The sequence below is a fragment of the Gouania willdenowi genome, chromosome 4 (assembly GCF_900634775.1).
Source record: "Gouania willdenowi chromosome 4, fGouWil2.1, whole genome shotgun sequence".
In the NCBI taxonomy this organism is placed as follows: Eukaryota; Metazoa; Chordata; class Actinopteri; order Blenniiformes; family Gobiesocidae; genus Gouania; species Gouania willdenowi.
The window spans coordinates 6,233,913-6,260,433 of NC_041047.1; the positions used below are offsets into that span (position 1 = coordinate 6,233,913).

At 38.0% G+C, this 26,521-nt stretch overlaps 1 protein-coding gene and 1 long non-coding RNA gene across 2 annotated transcripts in view; one reads left to right on the plus strand and one right to left on the minus strand.

Moving 5' to 3' along the window:
• Positions 1-128: 128 nt before the first annotated feature.
• Positions 129-3,749, minus strand: dnajc19 (DnaJ (Hsp40) homolog, subfamily C, member 19). The gene is made up of 6 exons (XM_028443794.1): positions 3,634-3,749; positions 3,291-3,342; positions 1,956-2,029; positions 1,810-1,889; positions 1,623-1,693; positions 129-352 (listed from the first exon to the last, which is right to left on the minus strand). Exons 1-6 carry the CDS (start codon positions 3,634-3,636, stop codon positions 282-284), a joined length of 351 nt encoding a protein of 116 aa, XP_028299595.1. The 5' UTR covers positions 3,637-3,749; the 3' UTR covers positions 129-281.
• A 4,407-nt stretch (positions 3,750-8,156) lies between these two features.
• LOC114461836 (uncharacterized) overlaps positions 8,157-26,521 on the plus strand; it is a 168,590-nt gene continuing 150,225 nt past the window's right edge. Inside the window, exons 1-3 of the long non-coding RNA XR_003673876.1 lie at positions 8,157-8,275; positions 20,212-20,447; positions 22,885-22,940. This is a non-coding gene — a long non-coding RNA (uncharacterized LOC114461836). The remainder of the gene's footprint in view (positions 8,276-20,211; positions 20,448-22,884; positions 22,941-26,521) is intronic.

Consider the following 26,521-nt stretch of genomic DNA (forward strand, 5'->3'; position numbering starts at 1 on the left):
GGGCCACAAAATGTGATTGAATCTGATACGAGGGCCACATGATCAACATTCAGAATGACTGATCTACTTTGAGGAATTCACTATATGGATTTAAATTCACACACAGATGATTAATATCAGCACACATGGACACTTATTATGGAGATGTTTTAATTTAGAGATTTAGAATTGTCAGAGCTCATCATGTATGAAGTCCTTCCTTTTTGTATCTAGACTTGATTTGACAAAGTTCAGAATCATGTGACGCTCCTTAGATCCCGTCCGTGCAACAGCTCATTAGTTTATTTCTTGGACTGACTGTCCATCAAGTCCTTAGCCTCGTTGATTTTAGCTGCTAAGTATGGAGATCCACCTGTAGGACGACAAACATGTTCATTTTAGCAGCAGAAGTTCTTTAGTCATTTTACAAGCAACAGACCCATTTGGGGTCGCAAGACACTGGGAGAGGGTCGCCAGATACCTTCATAAAACTAAGAATATGTTTGGAACAATTTGAAATCATTTTTGCTTATTTTACCCATTTTCTGCTACTACACCAAACCATATTTTAACCTGCTTTCATCACTGTCATTTTTTTAAAATCCTTTTAATGCATTTTTGCTACATTATTTCCGTTTCTGCCACTTTTCTATCAAATTTCAATACATTTTCTGCACATTTTTTTCCACTCAAGTAGGGCTGGGCGATTGCCTAAAAAAAAAAAAAAACTCAGATTTTTTTAAAGAAAATTTTGAGTTCCGAATCGATTTTTTTTTCAATACATTTAAAAATGACAGCAGACATCAGATATATTGTCAAAAGTGCACAAAACTTTATTGCTGATTGTCCTCAAACGTAAAAACAAAGGGGGCTGGCTCACATTGCGCTACGATAACGATATGAAAAAAAAAATAGAAATTGTTAAAAAAAACATTTTTTCAAACTCGAATTTGCAAAATAAAATCTTTATCTACAAATTTGATAAATTGATTAAATAGATTTTTTTGCCCAACCCTACTTTCAAGACATTTTCAGCACTTATTAACCCTTTCCACTTAATTATGTTGAGCCATATTTCATGCTTACTTTTGCCAATTTAACCATATTCATGATTTGAAATGCCCATTATTTGCCAGTTTACATCAATTGTTCCAACTTCTTTCTGCTACTTTAAGGCCAATATATACACTTTGAACCCTTTTTAACACTTTCAGTTTGTTTTTGGCCACTCCAATTTGCATTTTTTTTCCTGTGGTTTTTAAAATCTCATTTCACCTCCTTTCTCACCATTTTTGGCCACTTTTAACCCATTTTATTTTTTTTAATTAAAACAAGGATTTACATCTTTAAGATGACTACAGTATATACTATGGCTCAAGTAATACTAAACTTCCTGGATAACAGTGGATATTATTCAGATGAATAAATAAATGTGGTTATCACAGATTCATAGAACAATGGACCATCATTTTACTGACTTTACGGATGAACCCCAAAAATATCTCCCCTTTAGATGGTCCTGTCTCCATATGACAGTTCTTCGATGTTCATGTCTGTGTTCAACCACCTTCAGTTACAGTATCTGCACGTGCACGCACAGATCTATTGACACAGTGACTGTTCTATGCAGCACACACACTCACCTCTGTCAGGATGATTGAGGATCATCAGTTTTCTGTGAGCTTCTCTGATCTTAGTTTTGTTGGCTGTGGGACTGAAACACACACACACACACACTTTATTATTCTGTGATTGTAAAATAAGAATCTGCTCTGAGAAGACAACAGAACTTATAACTGTACACGTCACAGTGTGATCACGTCCACATACCTGACTCCTAGAACCAGCGCTGCTTCTCTCTTTGTCATCTTTGGATCGAACCCCCCTTTATAGAATCCTCCTCCAAAAGCCTGTTTGAGTTCAGGGTTCACTCTCCATCCCACATGTTAACTTTAGTGTGTGATTGTGTTTCCTACCGATTTGGGGAAGCTCTGAAGGGCTTGTTTGACCTGAGGCTCCATCTGCTTCATGGCCTGCATGGCGTAACGACCTGGAGACAAAGATGAAGGGGGAGGATCTTATCCAGCATTAAACGACCAGGTTAGGTGTTCAGTATAAGTTACCACGGTGATTTAGCTCGGTGAGAAGTTAACCAGCGTCGTAGTACAGGACACACCAAAGAAATCCAGGAAGCTTCATAGTACAGACCCATAGAGCTGCTCTGACCCAGTCAAAGGTCCCTAGAACTGTTATCCAATCATGAGTTGGCTAAAGATTCCCACTCCTAATGTGCAGTAAATGGTTGAAAACTCATCAGAAAGCCTAAACCTTAACAATGATGTTTTTATGTTAGAAAGTTAGTTTATCAATCCTGGGTAAAAAAAACTAAAAAAACAATTTTACCACTTATTATTGGGTTTGTTTGCATCTCTCATAATTGGCAAATTAAAAAAAAAAAAAAAAAAAATCTATATCTTGGTTTATAAATGATCAATCTTTATTACATTTTACCTAGCATTCTATCACATTTTTCAGGAAAAAAATAAATACAAAAGCCCATTAGGGCTGAGCCATATATTAAAATGTTTATTTTGGCAATAAAGCAAATTACAATGTTGCCTATAATTATATGTTTATATTTCATAGCTTATTTTGTATTTAAGAACTAGATTTTTGAGTTACTGCTTTCGCCACTTCTCAGAGCAGCATGAAAAGCTCAGTTAAACAAGCCACACTACAGAACTCACTCACATGTGCTGTCCCTTAGAAGAGAAACCCCAAAAATGGCACATATTGTGCAGCTGTGTAGTAATAAATGTGACTGTGTGGCATTTTGCAGCAAATTTTACCTATAATGGTCTTTTTGGTAAGATTTTATTGAGTTAAAAAAATAAAAATAAAATCAAGATTTATTTTGTGTATCGTTATTTTGAGAAAAAAAAATCGACATACAAGTTTTGCATGATCCATATCGCCCAGCCCTAATGCTCATACGTTTGGACCTACTGTATGGTTATTAATGGGAATATAATTTTTTGTAAAGTGTTAATGATCATGGTACCATGATCAGAATCATTGATCCAGATAACTGACAATATCTGACAAAGAGGTTTTACTCTATTATTTATTCTGATCAGGCATATTTCCACCCAACAACTGATGGGCTGTGACCAGAACAACAGGAAGTCAGAGCAACCGTGGCTCCGCCCCTTCCGCAGGTGTCACCGGTCACAATGTAGTGACTGAATTGTTTTGTGTTAGCAAGTGTTTCAGTATTAGTTCTAAACAAAGTTTAAAGATAATTTACAAACCTGCAAATCCAGCAGCAGCCAGAGCCAGACCTGCAGCCACCATGGAGCTGGCCTAGAGAAACACAACTACTGTCACCGTGTGAACAACCATTAAAAAAGATAAACAGGTGTCAATACAGAAATGCTTTAAATCGGCACAGATCGTAAAAAAAACATCCCATTCATAATAAGTGTCTTTATGAAGCTATAAAGCCTCCAATTCATCAGGGTTGTTGTTGTTGGGTCAAACCCACGTTAGCTTAGCCGCTACAAAATGAACAACATAGAGGTTTGTATGTGTCTCACAGCCTTCCACACACGTTCAGACTGTAGTTCTACTCTTTAAGCGTTGAATCGGACCTACCATGTTTCTGTGCTCAGCTCAAATCCTGTAAAATGTAGGAAATCAGGACCGTAACGTTTGACCCCACATGTCTACACCGCTCTGCCGTAAACACACCCACAAGTGTCGTGAAAACAGTCTGCGCCGCTGTCCCGTCAACCTCCCGCTTTCTCTGTCAGACTCTCCACTTTATTTACATTTTTTAAAATCAATTTCTTGTTTTATTTTTAATAATACGAAAGATAAGAAATCGCTGACGGTGCGTGAAAACAAAACAAGTAGAAAAATTAAGTGCTATTTAACGGGAAGTTTAATTTTTGTGTGGAAAATAGGAAAAGGTTGTGAGTGACGTAATCATTGCGCGTGTCAACACACCTGTTCACCCGCGCGTGGAAACTTTGGCAGCTTTTCCTCGAACAAAGATCAGGTAAATTAAAAAAAAAAAGCCTCTTCATAAACTACACATAATCAGACTTTAGTGCTGACAAGTAAATGTGTTAGATCTGAAACTAAATTTGTAAAGCAATGAAAATGGTGATTTAAACCACAAATTTCATTTGTTTCACTGGTGTTGTTGACTGTTATTACTATGACACTGTTTCATATGGAGGACCAACATTAAATAAGTAAACGTGAAAAGAAAAAATGAGAATTGAAAATTAAATACCAATAAATAAATACAAGTGTGGGGGAAATACAAAAGTTAAAATATTAATACATATATGATTAAATAAATAAATGCAAAAAAAAAAAAGAAGAAGAAGAAATAAGTATACAGATTGATAAAAAAAGTGGAAATAAACGCAAGAAAATAGAAATATATTATTTTTATTTAATTTTTTTATTTTTATCCAGCTATTTGCTCATACTAAGTCTGACGTCAAAATTAGTATGTAGTACGTTCACATTAAATAGTATGGAAAGATTGAGTGTGCAAGAAATACCCTTTTGTATACTATATCCGGACATTTCTTAAGTATGCACAGTGCTCACACTAGTCATACTCAACCGTCCCATGATGCATTGCGAGCAGAATGTAAAATGGTCTGGGACCGGTGTCACGGTCTGAGTTCACATCGTACTGAGTTCCTCTTAAAATCTCAGTACGTGACTGCTACGTACTGAGATGTACCCGTACAGGGTTATACTGATTTTAAAAAATAAAGTTACATTAGTTTAACTGTTTTTTTACTGCAATGTATATTATAATCATGTTTTTTTGGAAAATAAATAAATTATTTTCGTATGGAGTTTTACTATAATCATGTTCCTGAGCTCCTTCTTGTCGGTGTCTGGTGATGGCGTGCCCTTCACCATGAAGAACATTAACTTGTCTATCATGTCTTTGTGGCGTTGGAACTTCTCCTGCCTCGTATATTGAGCAGTTGTATATTTTTGTACAAGAAAAGGAGCCATTCGGCACTCGTCAAATAACATTAGCTTTGAACCTTAGCTTTGAAATTACACTTTTTTTTATCTCAGCACAGCGGAAGTAACATAAATTCATTTCCCGGTAGTGCGCATACTCATGACCGATCTCAGACCGATGTGAACTCAGACTGTGACGCCGGCTTCAAGCTGAAAATCAAACATCCCCTTTTCAAAATAAAAGCATCTCTTCTTGTCTCTCCATTGGTTTTTAATGCTTTTGTAAATAGGGCTCTTGCTTTAACGTTAACCGCAAGTTTATTCAGTAGCACAATGGAGGGTCTCCAAAAATCTCCGAAATGTCAGCATGAAATGTGTTTCTGTGAGTTTAATGAATCAAATGAGCACGTTTATATTCTACTTGGTCACTTTCTCACTTAAATTTTTTTCAGAACTTTCAAGAGATATTTAGTAGGGGTGTCCCGATCCGATATTGATATCGGACATCGGTCCGATATCAGCCAGAAAACGAATATCGGATTTTATCTGACTACATCTAAAATCACCGATATAAGCTCTATCCAGTGGTGGCTGTGGTTTACACTCCAACAAAGTAGTTTTTCCTCATACTTACTGTTGCTGACTATTGTTCATATTGGAAGTGAAAAAGTTGTATCGCGACATCCCTAATATTTAGCCTCTGTGTGCTTCAGGTTTTAGTCACTGTAGGTTCCAAATGCATCTTGAGAAACTTGGAAGTATACTTTAGTGGGAACGCTCATCATCCTAACTATACTAATAGTATATAGTAGACAGTATATACTCATTGAGTTTTTAGCGTGTAGTACAGAGTGTGCCATTTTTGTCTTTATCTCGTAAAAAAATGATCATCTCCAGCAGCTTCAAGTGAATTTATGAATTTAAAATAAAAATCAATTTCACATCTTTAATCTTATATTTACTTATTAACTCACCTACTGATGTGTGCCCACCAGTCAATTTAAAGGCACACCATGGACCCATATGACTTATTTTAAATGATTCCTCAGGCCAATATACAGGGCTTGACAGTATCAATGCTCCGAGCGGGGCTTCCCTCTTGAAATACCGACTATGTAAGTTTGGGGATACAGACAGTCTTTGGCCAGGTCATGTGACCTGGAGAATGCCTGGAGAACGTTTCACTTTACGGCAGTCACTTGACCACAGGCTTGGATATATATAGTACCCGGCTTCGCTGAAATGAGTTTAGTCTCTGTTTACAGTCAAAAGAGCACAATATGGTAGTTTCGTGTTGGGGTCGGAGGGGACGGGCGACCTGGCATGCACGGGGTCGCCCGTCCCCCCGACCCCGGCCGCCGCGCCGACCCTTGGTGTAGGGGGCCAACGACTGCGGCGAGGCCAGGGAGTAGGGGGAGCGCTACTAACGCAGCAAGGAGGGCCGAGCGACGGGCCTCCAGCAGCGGGGAGAGGAGGACGGTGGTGGCGGCTGCGGCTCCAGCCCATACTCCAGCCCATACTCTAGCGGGTAGCCCATACTCCAGCCCATCCTCCAGCCCATACTCTAGCGGCTAGCCCATACTCCAGCCCATCCTCCAGCCCATACTCTAGCGGCTAGCCCATCCTCCAGCCCATACTCTAGCGGCTAGCCCATACTCCAGCCCATACTCCAGCTCATACTCTAGCGGCTAGCCCATACTTTAGCCCATACTCCAGCCCATACTCCAGCCATACTCCAGCCCATACTCCAGCCCATACTCCAGCCCATGCTCTAGCCCATACTCCAGCCCATACTCTAGCCCATACTCTAGCGGCTAGCCCATACTCCAGCCCATACTCTAGCCATACTCCAGCCCATACTCCAGCCCATACTCCAGCCCATACTCTAGCCCATACTCCAGCCCATACTCTAGCCCATACTCCAGCCTATACTCTAGCCCATACTCCAGCCCATACTCTAGCCCATACTCTAGCGGCTAGCCCATACTCCAGCCCATACTCCAGCCCATACTCTAGCCCATACTCTAGCCCATACTCTAGCCCATACTCTAGCCCATACTCCAGCCCATACTCCAGCTCATACTCTAGCCCATACTCCAGCCCAAAGACTGTAGCCGTAGCGTGAGCCCAGCCCCGCTTTGCACCCCAGCCCTTAGAGCTAATCCTTATCCCGAAGTTACAGGTCAACTACTGTCTGCATACACAATCAAAAGACGGTGGCGCTTGTGGCACTAGGGGCACTTGCGTGAAAGTTACCGGTCTAGCGCCCCTAGTGGCCAAAAGTTACACAGTGTGCCTTTAATAAACCAATTTTGTCCCTTGAACCACTAAAATAGATGAATACATGTGTATATAGAAATGTAAGAGTTTTTTTTCCTTTAGTTAGACTAGACTTTAGTGCTATACAGTGATGATGAGTTATGGGCTCAAAGATGCTGTGAACATCTGCATATACTGTCTGTGAGAAGCAATTTAAACCACAACATGCCCTGCTGCGTTTCCTCTACCGTTGGATTGAAACCGACGGCAGCGAACACAATGGGACAGAGAAGGGCATAATTATTGCCCCTATCATTTGCATAATTACACTGTTTTTCTGGATCATGGGCAGTATAGAAATTGTAAATTGTAGTGGACTTGTGGTCCACTCCTTGGTGGAAGTCGTTTTTAAAAGGCGAGTGTTCTGCTGGCCAGGCTCAGGCACGAGGTCCCAATCAGCCGGCCTCACAGACTGCTGAGTGAAAAGGATTTAAAAAGCCAACTGTGTGGAAAAATGAGAGTTTTTTGCCTCAAATCATATGGAATTACAGCGCTCATGGTTGCGTACAGGGGGGGAGCCAGTGGCTGGCACAAAAGCCCACAGGAAGCAGCTATTTCTGTGTGTTTTATTAACCCAACCAAGCAATTTAATTCTTTTGTTCGGGGGAGTTCTACTTCATTGATTAACAAAAGCGGGGATATAATTTTTTCAGCCCCCTTTTGAAAAGCCTGAAATGTCAAGCCTTTTAAAGGAGATTATTCTGCCTGTGTGCGATGAATAGAGCCTAGAGTAACCTTTTGTCTACAATTAAATATTCCAGCATAAATATAAAAGAAAATCAGAGATGGGGAAGATTGAGTCAGGAGAGATTGGAGAGGTAGATCCTCGGCTCGATAGTGGCAACAGCCTGGCTCTAATTAGATATGCCAGGCGGGCTGTGAGCAGTCACTCTGCTCAGCACGCCGACAGAGGAGGACACAGCAAACCTATCGGCTCATCTGGCCGTCCAGCGTCTTCCTCTTGGGCATCCGCAAGGTATTTCTGGAGACTTTTTGTTTTGTTTTGCACTACTATTTGTTTCTCTGAGCCTAAAAAGGCAATGCCTTCTGGGAGCTGCATAAGCAGTGAGAGGAGAATAGAGGAAGGGAAGAAAAGAAAGTTGTGAGATTGTTTGTGATTGTGATGATGACTGATGAGGAATGACAATAAGATACTTCAGGGATGTTTCTGTGCACTTTGGAGGAGGAAAGCAAGAAAATGAGGGATGATGGGAAGTTTTTTTGCACTTCGAGTTTCTATTTGATGATCCTGCTTCAAGAATAAATCAAGTTTTGTAATTAATTCTTAGATATTGTTTGTTTGCAGCTAATTTGAAGGTTGTTGTCATTGTTAAGTTAAGGTTTCATTTATTCAGACAAGGTTTTTCAGGACATTTTTATCTGCTGACATGTTTCTACTGTCAACTGCCAGTCTTCCTCAGAGGAGTTCTACTGATCGCCTTTGATGCTTCCTTTGAAGTTTCACTTGACTTCCATGTAATAGTTCCAGAGAGATTCATTTTGTCTTTTTCTTGAATAGTATGTTAAGTTAAGGTTTTTCAGAATTGTTTTTAGACGTTTTGCCTGAAAAACCTTGTCTAATTAAACTAAACCTAAACTTAACATACTATTCAAGAAGAAGACAAAATGAATCTATTACATGTTGTCACTGTCGTTTTGTTTTTACTCACATAATCACCAGAGGTAAAAGTAACAGATTACAATTACTCACGTTACTGTAATTGAGCTGCTTTTATGGGTACTTGTACTTTCTAAATCACTGATTTTCCTTGTACGTAAGTACATTTTCACAAGAAGTAAAGACGTTTCTTACATTTCTACACCCAACTGTTACTGAGTAAATTATTATTTTTTGTGATTTTTTTACATTTTATTTTCGGCACATTAAACATAATCCATATGTTCTTAGTCGTTCCATTTCTGATCAATGTCCAGCCACTTTCTATGGTACAGGTTGGAGTTTCTACCTATTGTATTGTTGCCCATATGGCACATTTGGCATGCCACAGTTTTAGAGTTATTTTTGTTTATTTTGACAAACCTTTTATTTTATTCAGATGCTGTTGGAGAAAATAAATTAAGTTCCAATTGTGTAAGATTTGGTTTCTTAATTTTTGAGTTTATACATGAGATGTTTACTGTATGCAAGGGAACGGTGGCAAGATTTATTACCATAAATAAACGTGGGAGGTGAAAGTAACTTTTACTTTGAGTACTATTTATTGATCCACTTTTTACTTGTACTTGAGTATTTTATGTATGTCTTGTACTTGAGTACAATTTCGAACAAGTAACAGTAATTCTACTTAAGTAGGATATATCAGTACTCTTTATACCTCTGATAATCACACATTTTGTACTTTGTTCTATTTCTAAAGCCAAACATCAGAATGTCTTCTCTCTTGGTTTGTGCTCAGTGAGTCTGGCTTTAACTGGATTCATTTTCTGTCCAATCACTTTCATTTTGAACTTGATGGGAACCACGTACTGTAGGTGGGAAAACTCCTTTTTTGTGATGTGCTCAAACATGTGACACATCATGCTTTGATTTGACACGATTCTCTCACAATGATCTGAAACTTCTGCTTGTTTTTTTTTACTGTACGCTTTGGTCACAATCTTTCAGATCCTTGACTAGTAACAATAGCTTGATAGAATCTTATACTTTTAAGACACTTTACAACTGTGGTTCCCAACCTTTTTTTGCCAATTTAACCACATTCACGATTTGTCATGCCCATTATTTGCCCATTAAACTAATTGTTCTAATAATGACACTTTGCACCCCCTTTTTTTTTTTTTTACCACTTTTTCTGTCTGTTTTTGCAACTTTTAACCAATTTCTGTGGTTTATAAAACTCCATCTCACCAACTTTTCCACCATTTTTGGTCACATTTAACCCATTGTATTTTTGATTAAAACAAGGATTTACATCTTTAATATGACTATATACTATGACCCAAATAATAGTAAACTTCCTGGATAACGGTGGATATTTTTCAGATAAATAAATAAATAAATGTGGTTATCACAGATTCATAGAACAGTGATTTTACTGACTTTATGGATGAACCCCAAAAATCTCTCCCCTTTATCCCCCCTTATAGATGACCCTGTCTCCACATGACTGTTCTTCAATGTTCATGTCTGTTTTCAACCACCTTCAGGTACAGTGGGGGTTCCTGGTCTCTGGAACCTTTATTTTGTGGCTCGTGGGCTGAAAAGGTTGAGAACCACTGATTTAAAACATGCAGGACTGAGTCCTCCAAGACCAGGCTGACTCTACTTTCACTTATTGTTGTATTTTTCTTCGATTGTAAATCATAAAGTGCAGAACCATCTCATCCTCACCGTCCACTCGATTGGCTACGCCTTACAAATGCTGGTTTGGTCGACTTCTTGCCTTCAGGTTTGTCTTTAATGTTTGTAGTGTAGTCAGCAAATAAAAGCATCTTCACTGATGTCCATGTCTTCCTCCAACTCATCCCAAATGTTCCAGATTGAGATGTTTGTTCACTGTGGTCATAAATGAAGTTAACCTGAGGATTTCAGGTGTGTGACCCTGTAGAAAATATATCAGGTACAGAGAGGATACATGTTTAAAGTTATTTTATGGTTATTACCGGTACCTCCACCAAGGACAAAATATTTTCACCAGCATTTATTTGTATGTTTGTCAGATTTTAACCAAAGATTGAACATGGAACACTCCTTTAGATTTCTGAGGGAATATGAATCAATATACTGATACTGCAGTTTAAAAATGAAAAAAATCTTTTTCTCATGGGCAAAATTTAAAAAAAAATTCCTGTCTTGGTTCATACTTGACGATCTTTATGAAATGTAGAGTTGGTTCCTCCATTATTTCACAAAGTTTTATCCAGATCGGATTGGGAAAGCATATTTCGTAACTATTTTATGAAAAAATGGGGTTGTCCATTTGAACTTGTGGTGGACCCACTTCACTTTTTTTTATTTTCATAAAGATTACACACACATATTTCTGCTTTACAAACATTTATTGACAGTTGGTTAAGTTGAGTTCATGCAATTTGATGAACAGTTTGATAATGTTTGCTTTAAGTTGAAACTCAGCATATGGTTTTGGCATGCAGCTGCAGCTCTCCCTCAGCTACTAAGAAAGTGGCCCCGCCCAAGATGGCCCCTTTATAGAGGGCGGAGCTAAGTGGAATCAACCACCTCATAGAACCACTGAGGGAGAGGAAACTTCAGCCTGTTCTTTATATTTTAGTATTTACTGAGGAATTTATTAGAAATTCTAGTTGAACTTATATTTGAATGTTTTGATTATTGATATGGTTTCATCAGGATAATTTGTTTCATTAGTTTTAGTTGTGAGTTTAATAAATTATTAAGTTTGTATTCCCCTTTAATTATTACCCTGTGTCATTATCCAGGTCAGTTAGAGCGAGTTTAGTTCCTGGTTTTGTTAAGTTACCTCAAGTTTGGCAATTTGTGTCTAACATTTTCACATTGTTTTTTTTTTTGTTAATTGTTCGAATAATTGTTATATTTTTTGGGAAATCACACCTTGGTTTCTTGAGAGTAGACTTGGTGCTTGGTGGAGGTTTGCTCTGTGTTGAGTGCTTTTGATTTAAATAATTGTGCGAAACGTTTGAATTTCCACTAATCCACTAAACCTTTGATTGATTTTCACATGTGTATGTGTGTTGGTCAATGCTGCCAGTGATACTTTAGCACTAAATCCAAATGGGAGGACAGACCTTTCCCAGTGTAACTGTTATTGCAAAGGCTCAGTTGTGATTGATGTGCAATAAGAAGACTATTAGTTACCAAGGCTCTGTTTCTGAACATAAAACACTATCTGCGAAGTTCAGGAGTGTTGAAATATTAATGTTAACAATGTTCATTCAGCCCTTCTGAGGGAAATAACCTTTAAGAAGTATGAAGTGCAATGGCTTCATGTTTCCACGTCGGCCCTCAGAAGTAATGATACATGACAGCGTGCACACACTCCTCCTCTCATACATAAATCTAATGTCACCTCTATTCCAGCAGTCCTGTTTGCTCCCTTATCAGCATTTTGGAAGGGCTGATTGAAGGAGGGCAGCAGTAATGAGTGCAGGTCATGAGGTCACGACCCTGTTATGATAACTAAACTGTGAGGTCACACGACTCAGCCACTGCCACAGTCGACGGCGACTTTTGATAAAAGCAGACGATTAATGCTTTATTTGCACACAGAGGATCCAAATTCATTGGTTCACCGTTGTACCATTGCTACAATCCTGCTCGCTAATACATAATGTAAGGTTTCAAGTTGCAGAAACGTATCTTTAAACGTGGTCACAATATCATTTGATTAAATCCAATTAGTTCCCAGGTGGTCCATTTTCATATTTCAATGATGAGATTTGGTTTATTTTGTTTGTTTTGCAGTTAAACCTTTTTTTTTCCATAAAAAGACTGTCTCTTTTGTTTTTGTGCTTGTATGTACATATGGTTTCTTTAGTGTACACATGTTTAGTCATACTCATCTAAAGCCTGTCATGGCATGAAAGAAGGACGTCTAACATAATGAGTCATAATTTTATAGCTAAACAAGCTAAACACAAAACTCAAAATATTGAAGAAATATTTGAGTTCAGGGTGAAAATAAAGAAAGATGTAATAGTTCATGCTACAGTGATAGTATATCATAAAAGTATAGTTGAAATGACGTGATGTACGTGGTCACATGACCACTTCTCTCTGAGAAAACATGGCGCCGTACAAAGTTGATGAGATGAGATTTTACAGGAGCCCAAAACAACCGGCTGGCTGTTGTTTGTCTTGGCTGGAACTTTAAAAAAAATGTCCTAATTATGGGCGGGGTTCCTGGACACGCCGAGTCACTCTCCACTACTAGCTAGTACTAGCTAACTACCTACTGTATACTCACTATACCCTTTTAATCACATTTTTCTTTATCCAAATACTCGCCACAGATTTCAGACTCCAGAGGGACTAGTTTCTGTAGGAGGGGCGGGGCCAAACAGTGGTGGTTGGTGATGTATGAGCCACCAAAACGCCATTGGCCTCCATCTCAGCCAATAGCAAAATTCCAATGCAATAGTTGGGTTTCAACCCATAGAGGGCAGTCACTCTCACATTTATACAACAAAATATGCCAAATGGAAAGGACTTTGTCTAAAATGTTGAGAGTTTGACAAGAACTGATCAACAACACTATTTACAAGATATAAAGGGATTTGGTAACGTTTGGTGGTCGATGCATGGAAAAGAAACTTGTAGGGCAGAGGATGCTATAGATTTTTGAGTTAATTTTTATTTCTCTCAAACAAGCACAAAACAAACAGTATCTGTTATCAAGAAAAGATAAAAATGTACAATTTGATAAAAGATTGGGCTGAAAGAAGCAAAGCTTATCAAGTTCACTCCCCCTTACATCGTACAATTTAACAATTTATAAAAACATACTAATTCATGAATCATACAATAGAAATTAAATAGTTAGATAAAAAAATGTATGTTTCATTCATAACACTAAATTGCTACGCTAAGCATTAAAATACAGTTAAAACACACATTGTGTGTGGATAAGTGGATTTTCTCATAACATTACAAGAATACTTTAAAAATGCTTTTAAAATTCCTTTATTAGACACAATTTTGTTACATTTTGTGAACACTGAATAGATTTGTGTTTGGATATTGGATTAATGTGTATGACCTTCACTTTAAGAAGAGTCGTTTGAAATGTGGTTGAAATCCATAAACACTGTTTCTAAACCTCTATGGAAGCAGATAGACACACACACACACACACACTCCTGGTGCTGACGGACGTGTCTGGACCACATGTGCACTTGTATAAATCTGGCATAATGCTGATTTCTACTTTTCCCAAAGAGGACTGCAAGCCTGGCAGAATGGAAACAAGAATTATTCAATCAAACAGCTCTCCTTCCATATCCAGATTTGACTGGAGCCACATAAAGCTTGCCACATAATCCTTTTATCAAACCCTCGATGGAATACTCTTATTGGAAATACCCAGAGAGAGAGAAATAATATTAAGGTCATTTCTATCGCTAGTTTATTTTCCTTTAAAAAAAAAAAAAAAAATTACCTCTGCTTCCCATTTTTTTTAATCATGAGACAATAATTACTTCTGGTTTGGAGACGGATGGTGACTTAAGTGCTGATTATGAATGCTTACCAAGAGGAAATCCCTGCCTTCATCAGTAATAACAAAAATCACAATATCTTCACTTATTTAAAAAAATAATCATGTGTGAGAAAGTGGGTGAGCCTCTGTCGGCAGGATGGAGGAATAACCATGATGTGGGTCGGCTGGTTGTGCTAATATCTCAGAGTGGGAGATGGGATTTCTGTCATGTCAGCACTCTAAAGCTTTCTATCTCTGCTGTCCATGGCTGTCTGTGTGTGTAGGCCCTAGGTCGGTGTGTGTATCTCTGGGTTTTTGTTAAGACAATATTCCCCATGAGAGTGAAAGTTTCAGCAGGTTTGCTACCAGAATAGTTCAGGAATCGTCTCTTTCCTCCTCAAGTGATGGTTTTCCCAGTGATTTGAGCTGCTTTTGGTGTACTTGTAGGATTCTCCTAGCAGAAAGCTTTTAAAACAGGGGTATCAAACTCATTTTAGTTCAGGGGCCAAATATAGACCAGTTTGAGCTCAAGTGGGCCATAGATTATAGAGCAAATTCAATATTAATGTCCCCTGGTTTGGACTTCCATGTATAAATGATATATAAATAATAAAGTATGTGAGTATATTTAGAGTACAATTTCCTTGATTTTGTGAATTTGGGGAAATTTTGTGGAATAGCTTAAGAAAAATGTGCCAGATTTTGGAAAAATTGAGCATTTTTTCAACAATTTAAGATTAAAAATGACCTCTGTCATGTGATATAAAACTGGAAAACTGAACTCTGTGAATATTGTGTATTTTAATTATTTTTTTTTTGTATTTGGAGGGGCTGTGATATCTACAACTGAATTAGCTGGTAATTTACAAAATGTTCATGTTTTTTTTAACCATTTTTACTTCTCCAGTGCGCTAAGTTTGATGCTTTAAAGGGCCAGATTTGGCCCCCGGGCCATGAGTTTGACATGTGTTTTAAAACATTCCATCATACAAATATTCTGTAAAATAACAAACAAATGTTTGCTAAGGGGTCATTTCACAAATGGCCCATGCACTTCAATCTAAAAAAAAATCTGACTTTTTTTTTTTTTTTACCAATTCTTCCGTGATTCTTCAATTTTTCTTCCATTTTCAGCTTCCAATATCTCAGGAACTACATCACATAGGAAACTGAAATTAGGTATAGAAATACAGCTCCACCTACTCTCTCAGAATATACAAACATATCTGCTATACATTCTATCTGGTGGACATGCCAGGCCCTCAAAAGTGTAAAAAAATTATTTCCTGGGTTTGGCGTTCAAACATGTTTGGTCCTTCAATAAACAACTTTTCATATGCCTCAGCGCTCTGTAATTTGATCAGCTTTGAGTTATGTACGTAGACTGTTTACATCACCAATGATTGGTCACATATATGCATTAGTTCTTGGGTGACAGTCTCTTGAAATTTGAATAATTTTTTTTCATTTTATTTGACTATTTTCATTGGCCTATAACTGCATATGGGTATGAGAGTAGGTGGAGCTGTATTACTATATCACGTTTCAGTTTCCTATGAGAAATTATAAGCTGAAAATGGAAGAAAAATTAAGGACGCACAAAAATCGATACATACATCCCTCACTAAATTGGTCATTTCCCTAAAAGTATTCATCTGATCAAACTAAAAAACAAAAACTGAACAATTGGTCAACATTTTTGAATTTTTTGAGACCGAAGTGCGCGGGATGCCCTGAAAATTTGTTGAATAATGACATGGAAAAAGCAGTGGGATGTTTACTCTAGAGCTACGGCCTCTCAGATGCAGGACATTCATTCATTCCTCTTCTAGACACTGAGCAAATGAAGGACAAACATGCAACAAATTTAGGATTCAAAGTGCTTTTATTGATCAAACTTGAGAAATAGCAACAGAAATCTAATGAAAGAACCAAAGAGACAAAGAAACTATAGGAGAAATGGTTTCTCAGTCCAGTTTGGCTACTTTCAGACTGCAGGCATACAGTATACGATCCGTTAAAGATGGCTTGAACAGCATACTAGGAATGTGCAATATTTTATCGTTATGATTTATCATCAAAACATTCTCACCAGTAAGAATATGTCGTCCCACGATATAAACGATAAATTCCCATCCCGGAAATGAGCGAGGGCCACGGGCCATTTGTCCCTCAATTTAGCCAAGAATGCCCCTAAAAAAAAAACCGTGTTCCACAGACCAAACTGTCCGTTTGTTGTCAACAACTTATTATTCTGTGGATCAGAACGTTGTTTACAGAAGCTCCATGTGCATCGCCATCGCCCCCCGCACACACCACCGTCTGTCTGTGTGTGAGGTGCTCGTTTCAGCTACCTGAAGCTGCCGTGCTGCGATACATCATGGACCGCTACTTGGTTAAAACCAGACAACCATCCAACAAAGTCAACCTATTCAAGCTTCCTCCGTCAGATCCACCCAAAGTTCCACAAACACAGGGACAGAGATGAACCTGTAGCAACGATTATGAACTGAAACTCAACTAAAGCTAACTATGCTAAGCTAACACACCGACACACTGACTGGGCTAAGAGGCTAATGCTAACCACTGCATATAAGGAACAAACCAAGTAAAAAGAACACGTTTTACTGTCATAAAACCACAGAGAGCCACAGATTAGTTTATGGCCAGATTTAACACTTGTATGGAAGAATAAAAGCTAAACATGTCACACGCCTGTGTGAAATAATACTAATGTCACTATTCATTTGTCCCAACTTGTGAAACCCAATATTTTTTTATATATTGAATGTGTTCACAAGACAAATCTGGTCCCATTAGAACTAATGTAATTATTGAGATTATTACACCTAAATATACTGAATGATTAAATTATCAGCTTGATCTGGTTTAACTTAGGAAATCATGACTTTATGTAACTCATTATCAAATATGAAATAAACAAGATTCATCAGCAGTAAAAAACACTTTCATGTGCTTTTTATTTATTTATTTTTTAAATAATTTTATTTCAAGTGTGGAAATAATGAATTACTTACAATAACACTAATAGTAATCCTAATGCACAAATATATTCTATAAAATATCAGCTCATGAACTCTTTGAGTCAGCAGTTATTGTAGCCTTTTTAATGTGTTGATGGTTAAGATTTATTTGTGTTTGTAACGAACCTGTTTACACTAAGTTGATTTTTTTTTGTCAGTATCGCCCATCCCTACAGCACACATTATTTTTTTTATTTCAAATTGGACCTAGGCCACTTCCAGCCTAATGTAAACTGCTTTCTGATAGGCCAGGTCTCATTTATCTCACCTTTACTTCATTGAAATGCGATGAACATCATCATTCTGCGTCCCAGAAGGAGCATCAGGGAAAAAAACGCATTCCGTTCATACGCAGACTGATAGAAGTCGCATTTAATGTCTAACTTGAGCAAGCACACACAAAAATCACATTTCTCCAAAAAAGTGTACAGAATTGTACATTAAGACCTGCTGTGTGAGCGTAGCCTGGTCTGTGATCCTGCAGAAGAGAAGGTAGCAGAAGATAGGAGGCTGAACTGAAAGTTCAGAGCTGAGGATGTTGAGGTGTTTAGTGGGAGTGAACAGAAGACACAGGATCAGGAATAAGGACATCATTAAGATAGTTGATGTGGGACAGTTTGGTGGGAAAGTCAACAAGATTGATCAGGTATGGAGGAGAGATGATACCTGTTTATGGAAAGGATATGAAGAATGAATCTGACACCAAGAGGAGAAGAGGAGGTTGATGACTGCAGAGAACATTACAAAAGAAGAAGATCTAAGGCTGTATTCAAAATGACACAATGAGTATATACTGTCTACTATGTACTATTAGTATGATTAGGACTGTGAGCGTTCCCACTGAAGTATACGTCCAAGTTTCCCAAGATGCATTTGGAACCTACAATGACAAAAACCTGAATCACACTGAGGCTAAAATCTCTGTTTATTCTCCATCTTTGAAAGTTCTGAAAACATTTTAAGTGAGAAAAATGACAAAGTAGAATATCAACATGTGCTCATTTCATCCATAAAACTCACGAAAATAGGAAACACTTTCTTTTTTTGTTGTTATTCAACAGTTTTCAATTTGTTTTAATTTTTTTTTTTCCCCTTTTCTTTCTTTTTTTATATCTCTTCTTTCACATTATTTATTTTCCTTTTTATTATTTCCTTTTTTTTTTTTTTCAACGAAATACATTTCATGACGACGTTTCAGTGATTTTCTGAGACATTGTGCTACTGATGAAAGTTCCGGTTAATTTCAAAACAAGAGCCCTATTTACAAGAGTTAAAAAAAAAACAAACAAAGAAGAGATGCTTTTGTTTTGAAAGGGGGATGTTTGACTTTTAGCTTGAAGCCGGTCCCAGGATGATTTTACGTTCCGCTCACAATGCATCATGGGACGGTTGAGTATGACTAGTGTGTACTGTAGTGTACATTAGGGTATTTCTCACGTACTCGATCTTTTCACACTATCTAATGTAAATGCACTACATATTGATGTCATTTTGACGTCAGTTAGTACGAGTCGTACGTTAGTATGACATTTACAACACAGTGAAAGTGTTTCAGAAAAAAAACCTGTATTGTAATTTTTTCCAAGTTTTTTGGGTAAACTAGCTACAGGTTAAGTCGTGTAACACGTTGATGCGTGTGTTAGTTATAAAACGAGGCACATTATTGTGTGTTTCTAACTGCACTTGTGTGACGTTGGAGGATAATTACAGCGTGAGCGTTCCATTGTAGGAGCAGGATTACAGGCCATGTGAGAGCACAAACCTCCACGCTTTGTGTCGCCACTTTTCAAGATCAACTTGAGTTTGTGCGTTCATGAATATTTCTGCTAAAATCCCATCTAATGGGTTTGTTCTCTACTCCCAGCCTCGTGGTGTCATGGAATGTGGCCTGTTGTGTTGGCCCAGGGCAGGTGCATCATATCGCTATGACCACATCCTCTCTCCTTCAGCGTCAGACGCTGCATTTAGTTTGTTTTGATCACAACCTGAGGAGCACAGACAAGAAAAGAAGAGAGAAAGCAAGCAGGCAGATGCTGCTGCTTTCTTTCTTTCTTTTAGGTCTTCGTGTCAGGGGTGTAAGAAAGCCGCCAAACCAATAATTTTGTTGGAGATCTTTTTTTAGCGTAGCGACTGAAGCGTCTTTGGATTGCCACGTGTATAAAGGCAGCACACATAAAGCCATTCACTGCTGTGAATGAACACGCCATCTGTGGGGCTTTCTTATTTCCTCTCCTCTTTTCTTCTCCTTTTCCAAGCCTTGTAATCAAATTTGAGCAAAATCAAATGGCGGGAGGATAGAAGGAGAGCGGTGGTGGTGGTGGGGGGGGGGAGGGTTCAATGAAAGTACCTTTTGTTGGTCGAGCAAGTAATTTACAAAATGCCCTCCCTTTGTGTAAGGGGCTAAGGGAAGAAAGAAATCAGTAGCTTTTAGAAGCTAGGCCTTGTGCTGCGACGGGCAAGATAATGAAAGCCGTCTTGTGTTTGTGGGCTAGAGAGCATCTCAAAGGCAGAACGGGCCCAGGCTCAGGGTTAGCTCGGCTGCTGAAGGAGAAGAAAAAAGAAACAAAACACACAACACTCTCTTTTGTGCGAGCGTGTTTGTGTGTTTGCTGTGCCCGGCTACACTCCTGGCAGAGGCACCGAGAGGAGGAACAGACAGTCAGTGCTGGAGAAGGAGAACAGAACGTGTGTTCTTACCTGTTGTCCTGTGGCAGGTGCACCTCAGCCAACCCTCACCTCAGCTGGGAACTGAGGAGGAGGAGGAGGAGGAGGAGGAGGAAGGAGAAGGAGGAGGAGGAGGAGGAGAGGAAACATCCCACTGGGATCATTGTGCTGGAGGATTACCATCGAAACGGGAAGATTTCATCTGAGTTGTTTCCTCTTTCTGGTCCTCTGAGGCTCGCCTGCCGGGGTGACACCTGGAAAAGGCTCCATTCCTGGACCATCACAGGTGAGACACTCTACAGTGACGAGTAGGGGTGTAGCAAAATAGTTAACTCACAATACGAGATACTCACGATATGATATTGAAAAAAAAATCCCAATGAAGAGTATCAAATGTGTAACAAATCTTTGTAAAAGTGTGAGACAGCGTGTGGCAGTATTTACCTTCACAAATAATTAACAATGTACCAATCTAACTGTTTTTATTATTATTATTATTATTATTATTATTATTATTATTATTATTATTATTATTATTATTATTATTATTATTATTTATGTATTGTGGACCTGCCAAATCTAAAATGCAGCTTGAAAAGTTCAGCACCTCCTGTAACTTAAAGGAGGAGAGAGTAAAGTTGCTCAAATTAAGCAACGTTATTTTTTATGGTGTTCTACATCAGTGGTTCCCAAACAGGGGTACGTGTACCCCTGGGGGTACAGGAGCACATTGCAAGGGGTACTCGAGAAAGATTTAACAATTGAACATTGAAAACTAATCTGGAAATGTTCCAAGTTCCTTTTAAGGCTCAATTTTGGACAAATTCACCACAAACTGACATCACTGTTGCTCAATAAAATATTATTTCCTTGTAATTCTTTGAAACAGGATTATTTTATACTGTAGAGGGCATTTTATTACACTTCTGACAATAATTAGCTACATTTTACAAAGGAGACTTTATTTACTTACTGTTGAAGTTGTAGTTTAACTAAATTCCTCTTTAAATTCCACTCATTGTTTTGAATGTGTAGATGAAGCCTTAGGGAACCAATGTTTGAGACACATTTAGAGCTTTAGGAGAACCCACTGTTCCACAAATGAAAACGCATATGAAATTATGGAGAGAAACAAAACACATGATTTGACAAAAATACGAATGGGATACATGTGACAAAAACATTAGGAACCACTGTTATACATAATATATCATACAACACTCGATAAATGTGCTTTAATACACTTTACAATGGAGGGACACACTTGTTGACAGTTGTAAATCACTAAGTTAGACAACAGGTAGGATAGAATAAAACGGATTAAAAGCAGATAAAAGCCCAACAATGTAGACTATGGCATTAAAAGTCTCTCCGCATGCGCACACATACAACAGACTTATGAGTCTACGGCGCACCCGTTGTGTCCGCCATGTTGTAAACATTGTAGCCTCTGAGTTGCTACGGGAACAGGAGTGTCAAATGTGCTGATGCGCTCCTTTAAAACCTTTTGTCTTGGTTTTTTTTTTGTGAACCATTGAATTTTATATTGGCAAATTTTTATATTTCAAAATATCATGTCATGAAATTTTGTTACATTAGTAATGACTAGACATCTCTACTAGTACTAACCACAATCACATCATCCATCTAGAGCTGCTCATTTATCTGCTACATCATCACTGATTGTATGTGTAACTAGGGCTGGGTCATTTCTCAATTTATCAAGATATATTGAGTTTTCTATTTTGGCAATATAGAAAAGTACAGTATCACCTATATTGATTTATATATATATTTATTTCACATCTTTTTTTGTGTTAAATACTTGTTTTAGGAGTTGGTGCTTTCACTACTTCTCAGAACAGCATGAAAAGCAGAGTTAGATGGATTTCTCAGTGCGTCCTAACCCAGACCTTCCCCTAAACAAGTCACACTACAGACCTCACTCACACATGCTGTCTCTTAAGCCCTATTCACACAGGATTAGTTTTACCTAGGGACCACATGTCTGTGATGTTAATTCTGTGCAAATCAACCATGTCAGTAATTTGTAAAGTAAAAATTCCTCCACAAATTCCCTCCTATATTTTGCTGAACTCTGAGATCCTGTGATAATACTAATCCACTGCAAATAGGCCTCTCTGTGATTTGGACAGAAATGGGCGGGATCTGATGCATGATTATGCATTGTTTTGTTTCCGGGACGCATGTTTATTATTATTTTTAATTAATTTTTAGGTTTCTTCTTGTGTCCATTGCCTACTTTTCTTCTTAGCGAGTGAATGTTACGCAATACGCAGCGCGTTGACATCATATCCGGGAGATGTCAGTAAAGTTCAGCAAAATCTCAGGCTTCAGTTATCCTGTGCGAATGCGCCACATGAAAAGCAGATGTTGGGGGGTATTTATTTATTAAATGGGGTCACCAGATAATACTTATCCCATGTGAATGGGGCTTTTGAGGAGAAAAAGCCAAAAGTAGCACATATTGTGAATAAATGAGCCTGTGTCGCATTTTGCATCAGCAAATTTAACCCAGAATTATTTTTTCTGGTCAGACTTAATTTGAATTAAAATTATTCAGATTTATATTATGTCGTCATTTTGAGAAAAATTATCGAGATATAAGTTTTGGTCCATATCTCCCAGCCCGAGGTGTAAAACAAGTGATATTTTAGCTGTTTAGTTCAACAGTCTCATGTGTTTCCTCTCGTGGTCTACAGACGTTCTCCTGATGCACAGCCAATGTTCTCATGCCTGGATTCTACTGCAGAAACTGGTGAGTTCTTATATAAAGCCACTGGTTTTCTCTCTGAAACGTTGTGTAGCATCTTTGGATCATATCCAGTCAGTGTGTTTGAATCTGCTGCTCATCATAAATTCCGTCATAGATTCTTTTCTTGGTGTGTGTGAGGTTAATGTCACGTTTTTGGAATTGAACGCGTTCCCATAGGAATTATGTAATTATATAGTTTTTTTTTAATATTGTTGTTTTGTGGGAACTTGTGAGAAGGGTTTCTCAACCTTGGGGTCGCAAGACACTGGGAGGGGTTTCAGATGCCTTCAAGAAAATAGGAATTTTTTTTAAAGAATTTGCCATATTTTAACCTGTTTTCAATACTTTTTCTTGCCATATTTTTGCTCTTTTTAATGCATTTTTGCTACATTTCTCCATTTTCTGCCACTTCTCCATCAAATTTCAATGTCTTCTGCACATTATTTCCACTTTCAAGACATTTTTCGGCACTTATAAACCCTTTTTTATCACTTTTCCCACCTAATGTCACTTATGTTGATCATTTATTGTCACCTTTAATATATTTTCACCAATTTAACCAAATTCCCGATTTGTTAATGTTACGTTTTAGTAATTTTTCCATATTCCCGTATGAAATATGTAGTAATATTGTTGTTTTGTGGGAACTCATGCAAACAAGAAACCATTTAGTTGGTTTTAACTGGCGTTACATCAGAGAGTTTTTATTGATCTGTGATAAACTGATAAAAACTGAATTAATCAAAGTGTATTCACTCATTCCTCTTTGAATTATGTTCATTTTTCTGGAGTTGGCTGGTAATCTTTAGAGATATTTCACATTACACAGCTGAGTGATTCCCTCCTCACTCCCTCTGATCTCTTCCCTTAACCCCTCCCCCTTTAATGGCTGACCAATGAGGTGACAGCCTTGTTTATTATGCAGTGGACTTTGTTTGATATGGTTATTGGATTAAGTTGGTTAAAAGAGGATTTCCAATGTGTGATTTATTTTTATTTTTTTAAAGCATAACTAATGATCGTAAAACATCATAGAAATAACCATTTTAACATTTTAAATAACATAATCTGCTTCCAGCTTCTGTTTCACCCCAAAAACTAAAGAAATTGTCTTCAGAGCAAGCTTAAAAAAGGGTTTAGACTTCTGAACGTAACAACATTTGTTTGGATAAACTTTGCAGAAACTCTTATCTTCGTCTCGGTTAAGTCTTCATAGACTCCTATTTATGTCTTTATTTTCAGATTAATCAGGTAACAATAAACAAGTGAGTCACACTCTAATGAATCTGGCACCATTGAAATGTCAGAATTTCCACTGCACAGATGCAAAAGGGCTGAATGCTAATGAGCTAATGCTAATGAGCTATATGAGTTTTGCAACATGTGCTAAAAGGATGACATTCAGTGAGGCACGCATCAACGCTTTGTTACCAACACATAACTCCCACTGCTCGGCCCAGGTGTGTGTGGTGGTGTGTGTGTGTGTATGTGTATGTGTGTGTGTGTGTGTTGGGTGCGTGTGTGTGCGTGTGCGTGCGTGCGTGCGTGCGCGTGCGTGTGCGTGTGTGTGTGTGGTGAAAGTTTACAGTAACACATTACAGCCGCTGAGTTACTGTTTCTATCAAATATAAATGTTTTAAAGGCTTTTGCGAACATTTCTGTGCTGTTCACAACCTTCATGATCAAATCTGACAAAATCAAACTATCATAAGCCCAAATCTGAAGTAGAACACGTATCTAAGGCAGTGTTATTATCATCACTTTAAACACTGAAAGTAAAGCATTCACGCACCAAGAGCTGCCATGCAAGGCACTAATCAACTATTGGGAGAAAATTAGGGTTCAGTGTCTTGCCCAAGGAACTTCAATGCATTGACTGGGATCAAACCCCCATCCTTTTGATCAGAAGACGACCACCTGAGTCACGATCACCTTTGACATGCAGCTTTTTTTTCTTACAGTTATTTTCCCGGTGGTGTAGCATTCGTAGAATCTACATTTTTAAACTCCCATAATCATCAAGCACAGAGGTTAAATAGTTTCTGTTGGATGTTTTTACTTTAACTGACAAGCTTAAATACAAGTTCCTGGATGTGTAACCTACTCTAAAGCAGGGGTTCTATATCTTGGGATCAGGACCATGGTTGGGCACCGGAAACCGGTTTCAAATAGGAACCGGTTCCGGAACCGTTAAAAAGATGTTTGCATTACGATTCTTTTTTTCGATTCCTAAATGCCCGCACTAGTTTGTGTGTGTGTATGTGTGTGTGCGTGTGCGTGTGTGGTGTGTACATGCAGTACGGGGAGGCATTTACTCTCCGCCTCCGGGTCCTAGTGCCAGCCGTCCGTGAAGCCTGTTCTGTTTACTATCCCATCCACTCTTTTCATTATATCATGTCTTTTAAGGCTCTTAATAATAGTCTCAGCTGGAGTCCGTCCCACCGTCATCTTGGATTATGTCGGTCACCAGCGCGTCATTTGCCGCAAGTCTCACAAGCGCAGAACGACCCGAATTAACTTAATCTTTCTCATCACGAACTGTTGATTAATTTGTCACATGACTGCTCCCAGGGTTTGAGTTTGTTTTTATTTAGTTTCACATCTACCTGTAGATCTATGTTTTTAGACTGATGACAACTGTTTGTAGTGTGATTTCAGCAAGTTTCACTTTTACAGTTACAGTTGGTGACCTTTGTCACCAACTATGCGATCTGTAACCTTAGTTACAGCATAGCAACCAAATTAAACTGTATCAACTAAGTGAATTAATAAAAATGTGCAAAGGCTTTTTCAAATGAAAATTCGCCTGTGAAGTCTGTGACCTGTTGACCTGCACAACTCAAAGAATCAGAATTGAGAATTATTTAGAACAGATCGAAATCAGAATTGTTAAAATCCAAATGATGCCCAACCCTAGTCAGACCCCGTTTGGAGTCGCGAAACTAGGAATATTTCTAAGCCTTTTTTTTTTTTGTTTTTTTAAACGTTTTACCCTTTTTCTCTGCAACTACATTAAACTTCTTGCCATATCAATCATTTTTTCTGGCTATATTTTGCTCCTTTAATTCATTTTCGATGCATTACTACTTACTTACTATCTTTACTACTCCTTTTCGCCCTGCAACTTTGCCAGCAAATTTCAATGCCTTTTTTTCTGCACATTTCTTCCACATTCTAGACATGTTCAGCACTATACATCTTTCCACCACTTTTAACCACCTAAAGTCACATATTTGACCCATATTCTCACTTGAAACTCTTTTCTCCATAATTATTATTATGCTTATTTTTGCGAATTGAACCACATTAATGATTTGCCATGCTCATTATTTGCTGGTTTAAACTAATTGGTTGTGATATTGACACTTGAACCCTTTTTACACCACTTTTTCCTGACTGTGTTTGTGTGCAACTTTTTAAACCAATTTCTTCTGTGCTTTTCAAAACTCCATCTCACCATCTTTTCCAACCGTTTTTGTCACTTTGAACCCCTTTTATTTGTGATTAAAACAGGATTTCATTTTCATTCTTTAGCTTTTATTTTAGTCAGGAGAACCCATTGAGATTAATAATCTCTTTTACGA

Excerpts from the sequence above, each read along its gene's own strand:
- dnajc19 (XM_028443794.1), bottom strand. Across the intron at positions 1,890-1,955 it reads TTCAGAGCTTCCCCAAATCG|GCTTTTGGAGGAGGATTCTA; the intron begins GTAGGAAACACA and ends GAACTCAAACAG. Across the intron at positions 1,694-1,809 it reads GCGCTGGTTCTAGGAGTCAG|TCCCACAGCCAACAAAACTA; the intron begins GTATGTGGACGT and ends TGTGTGTTTCAG.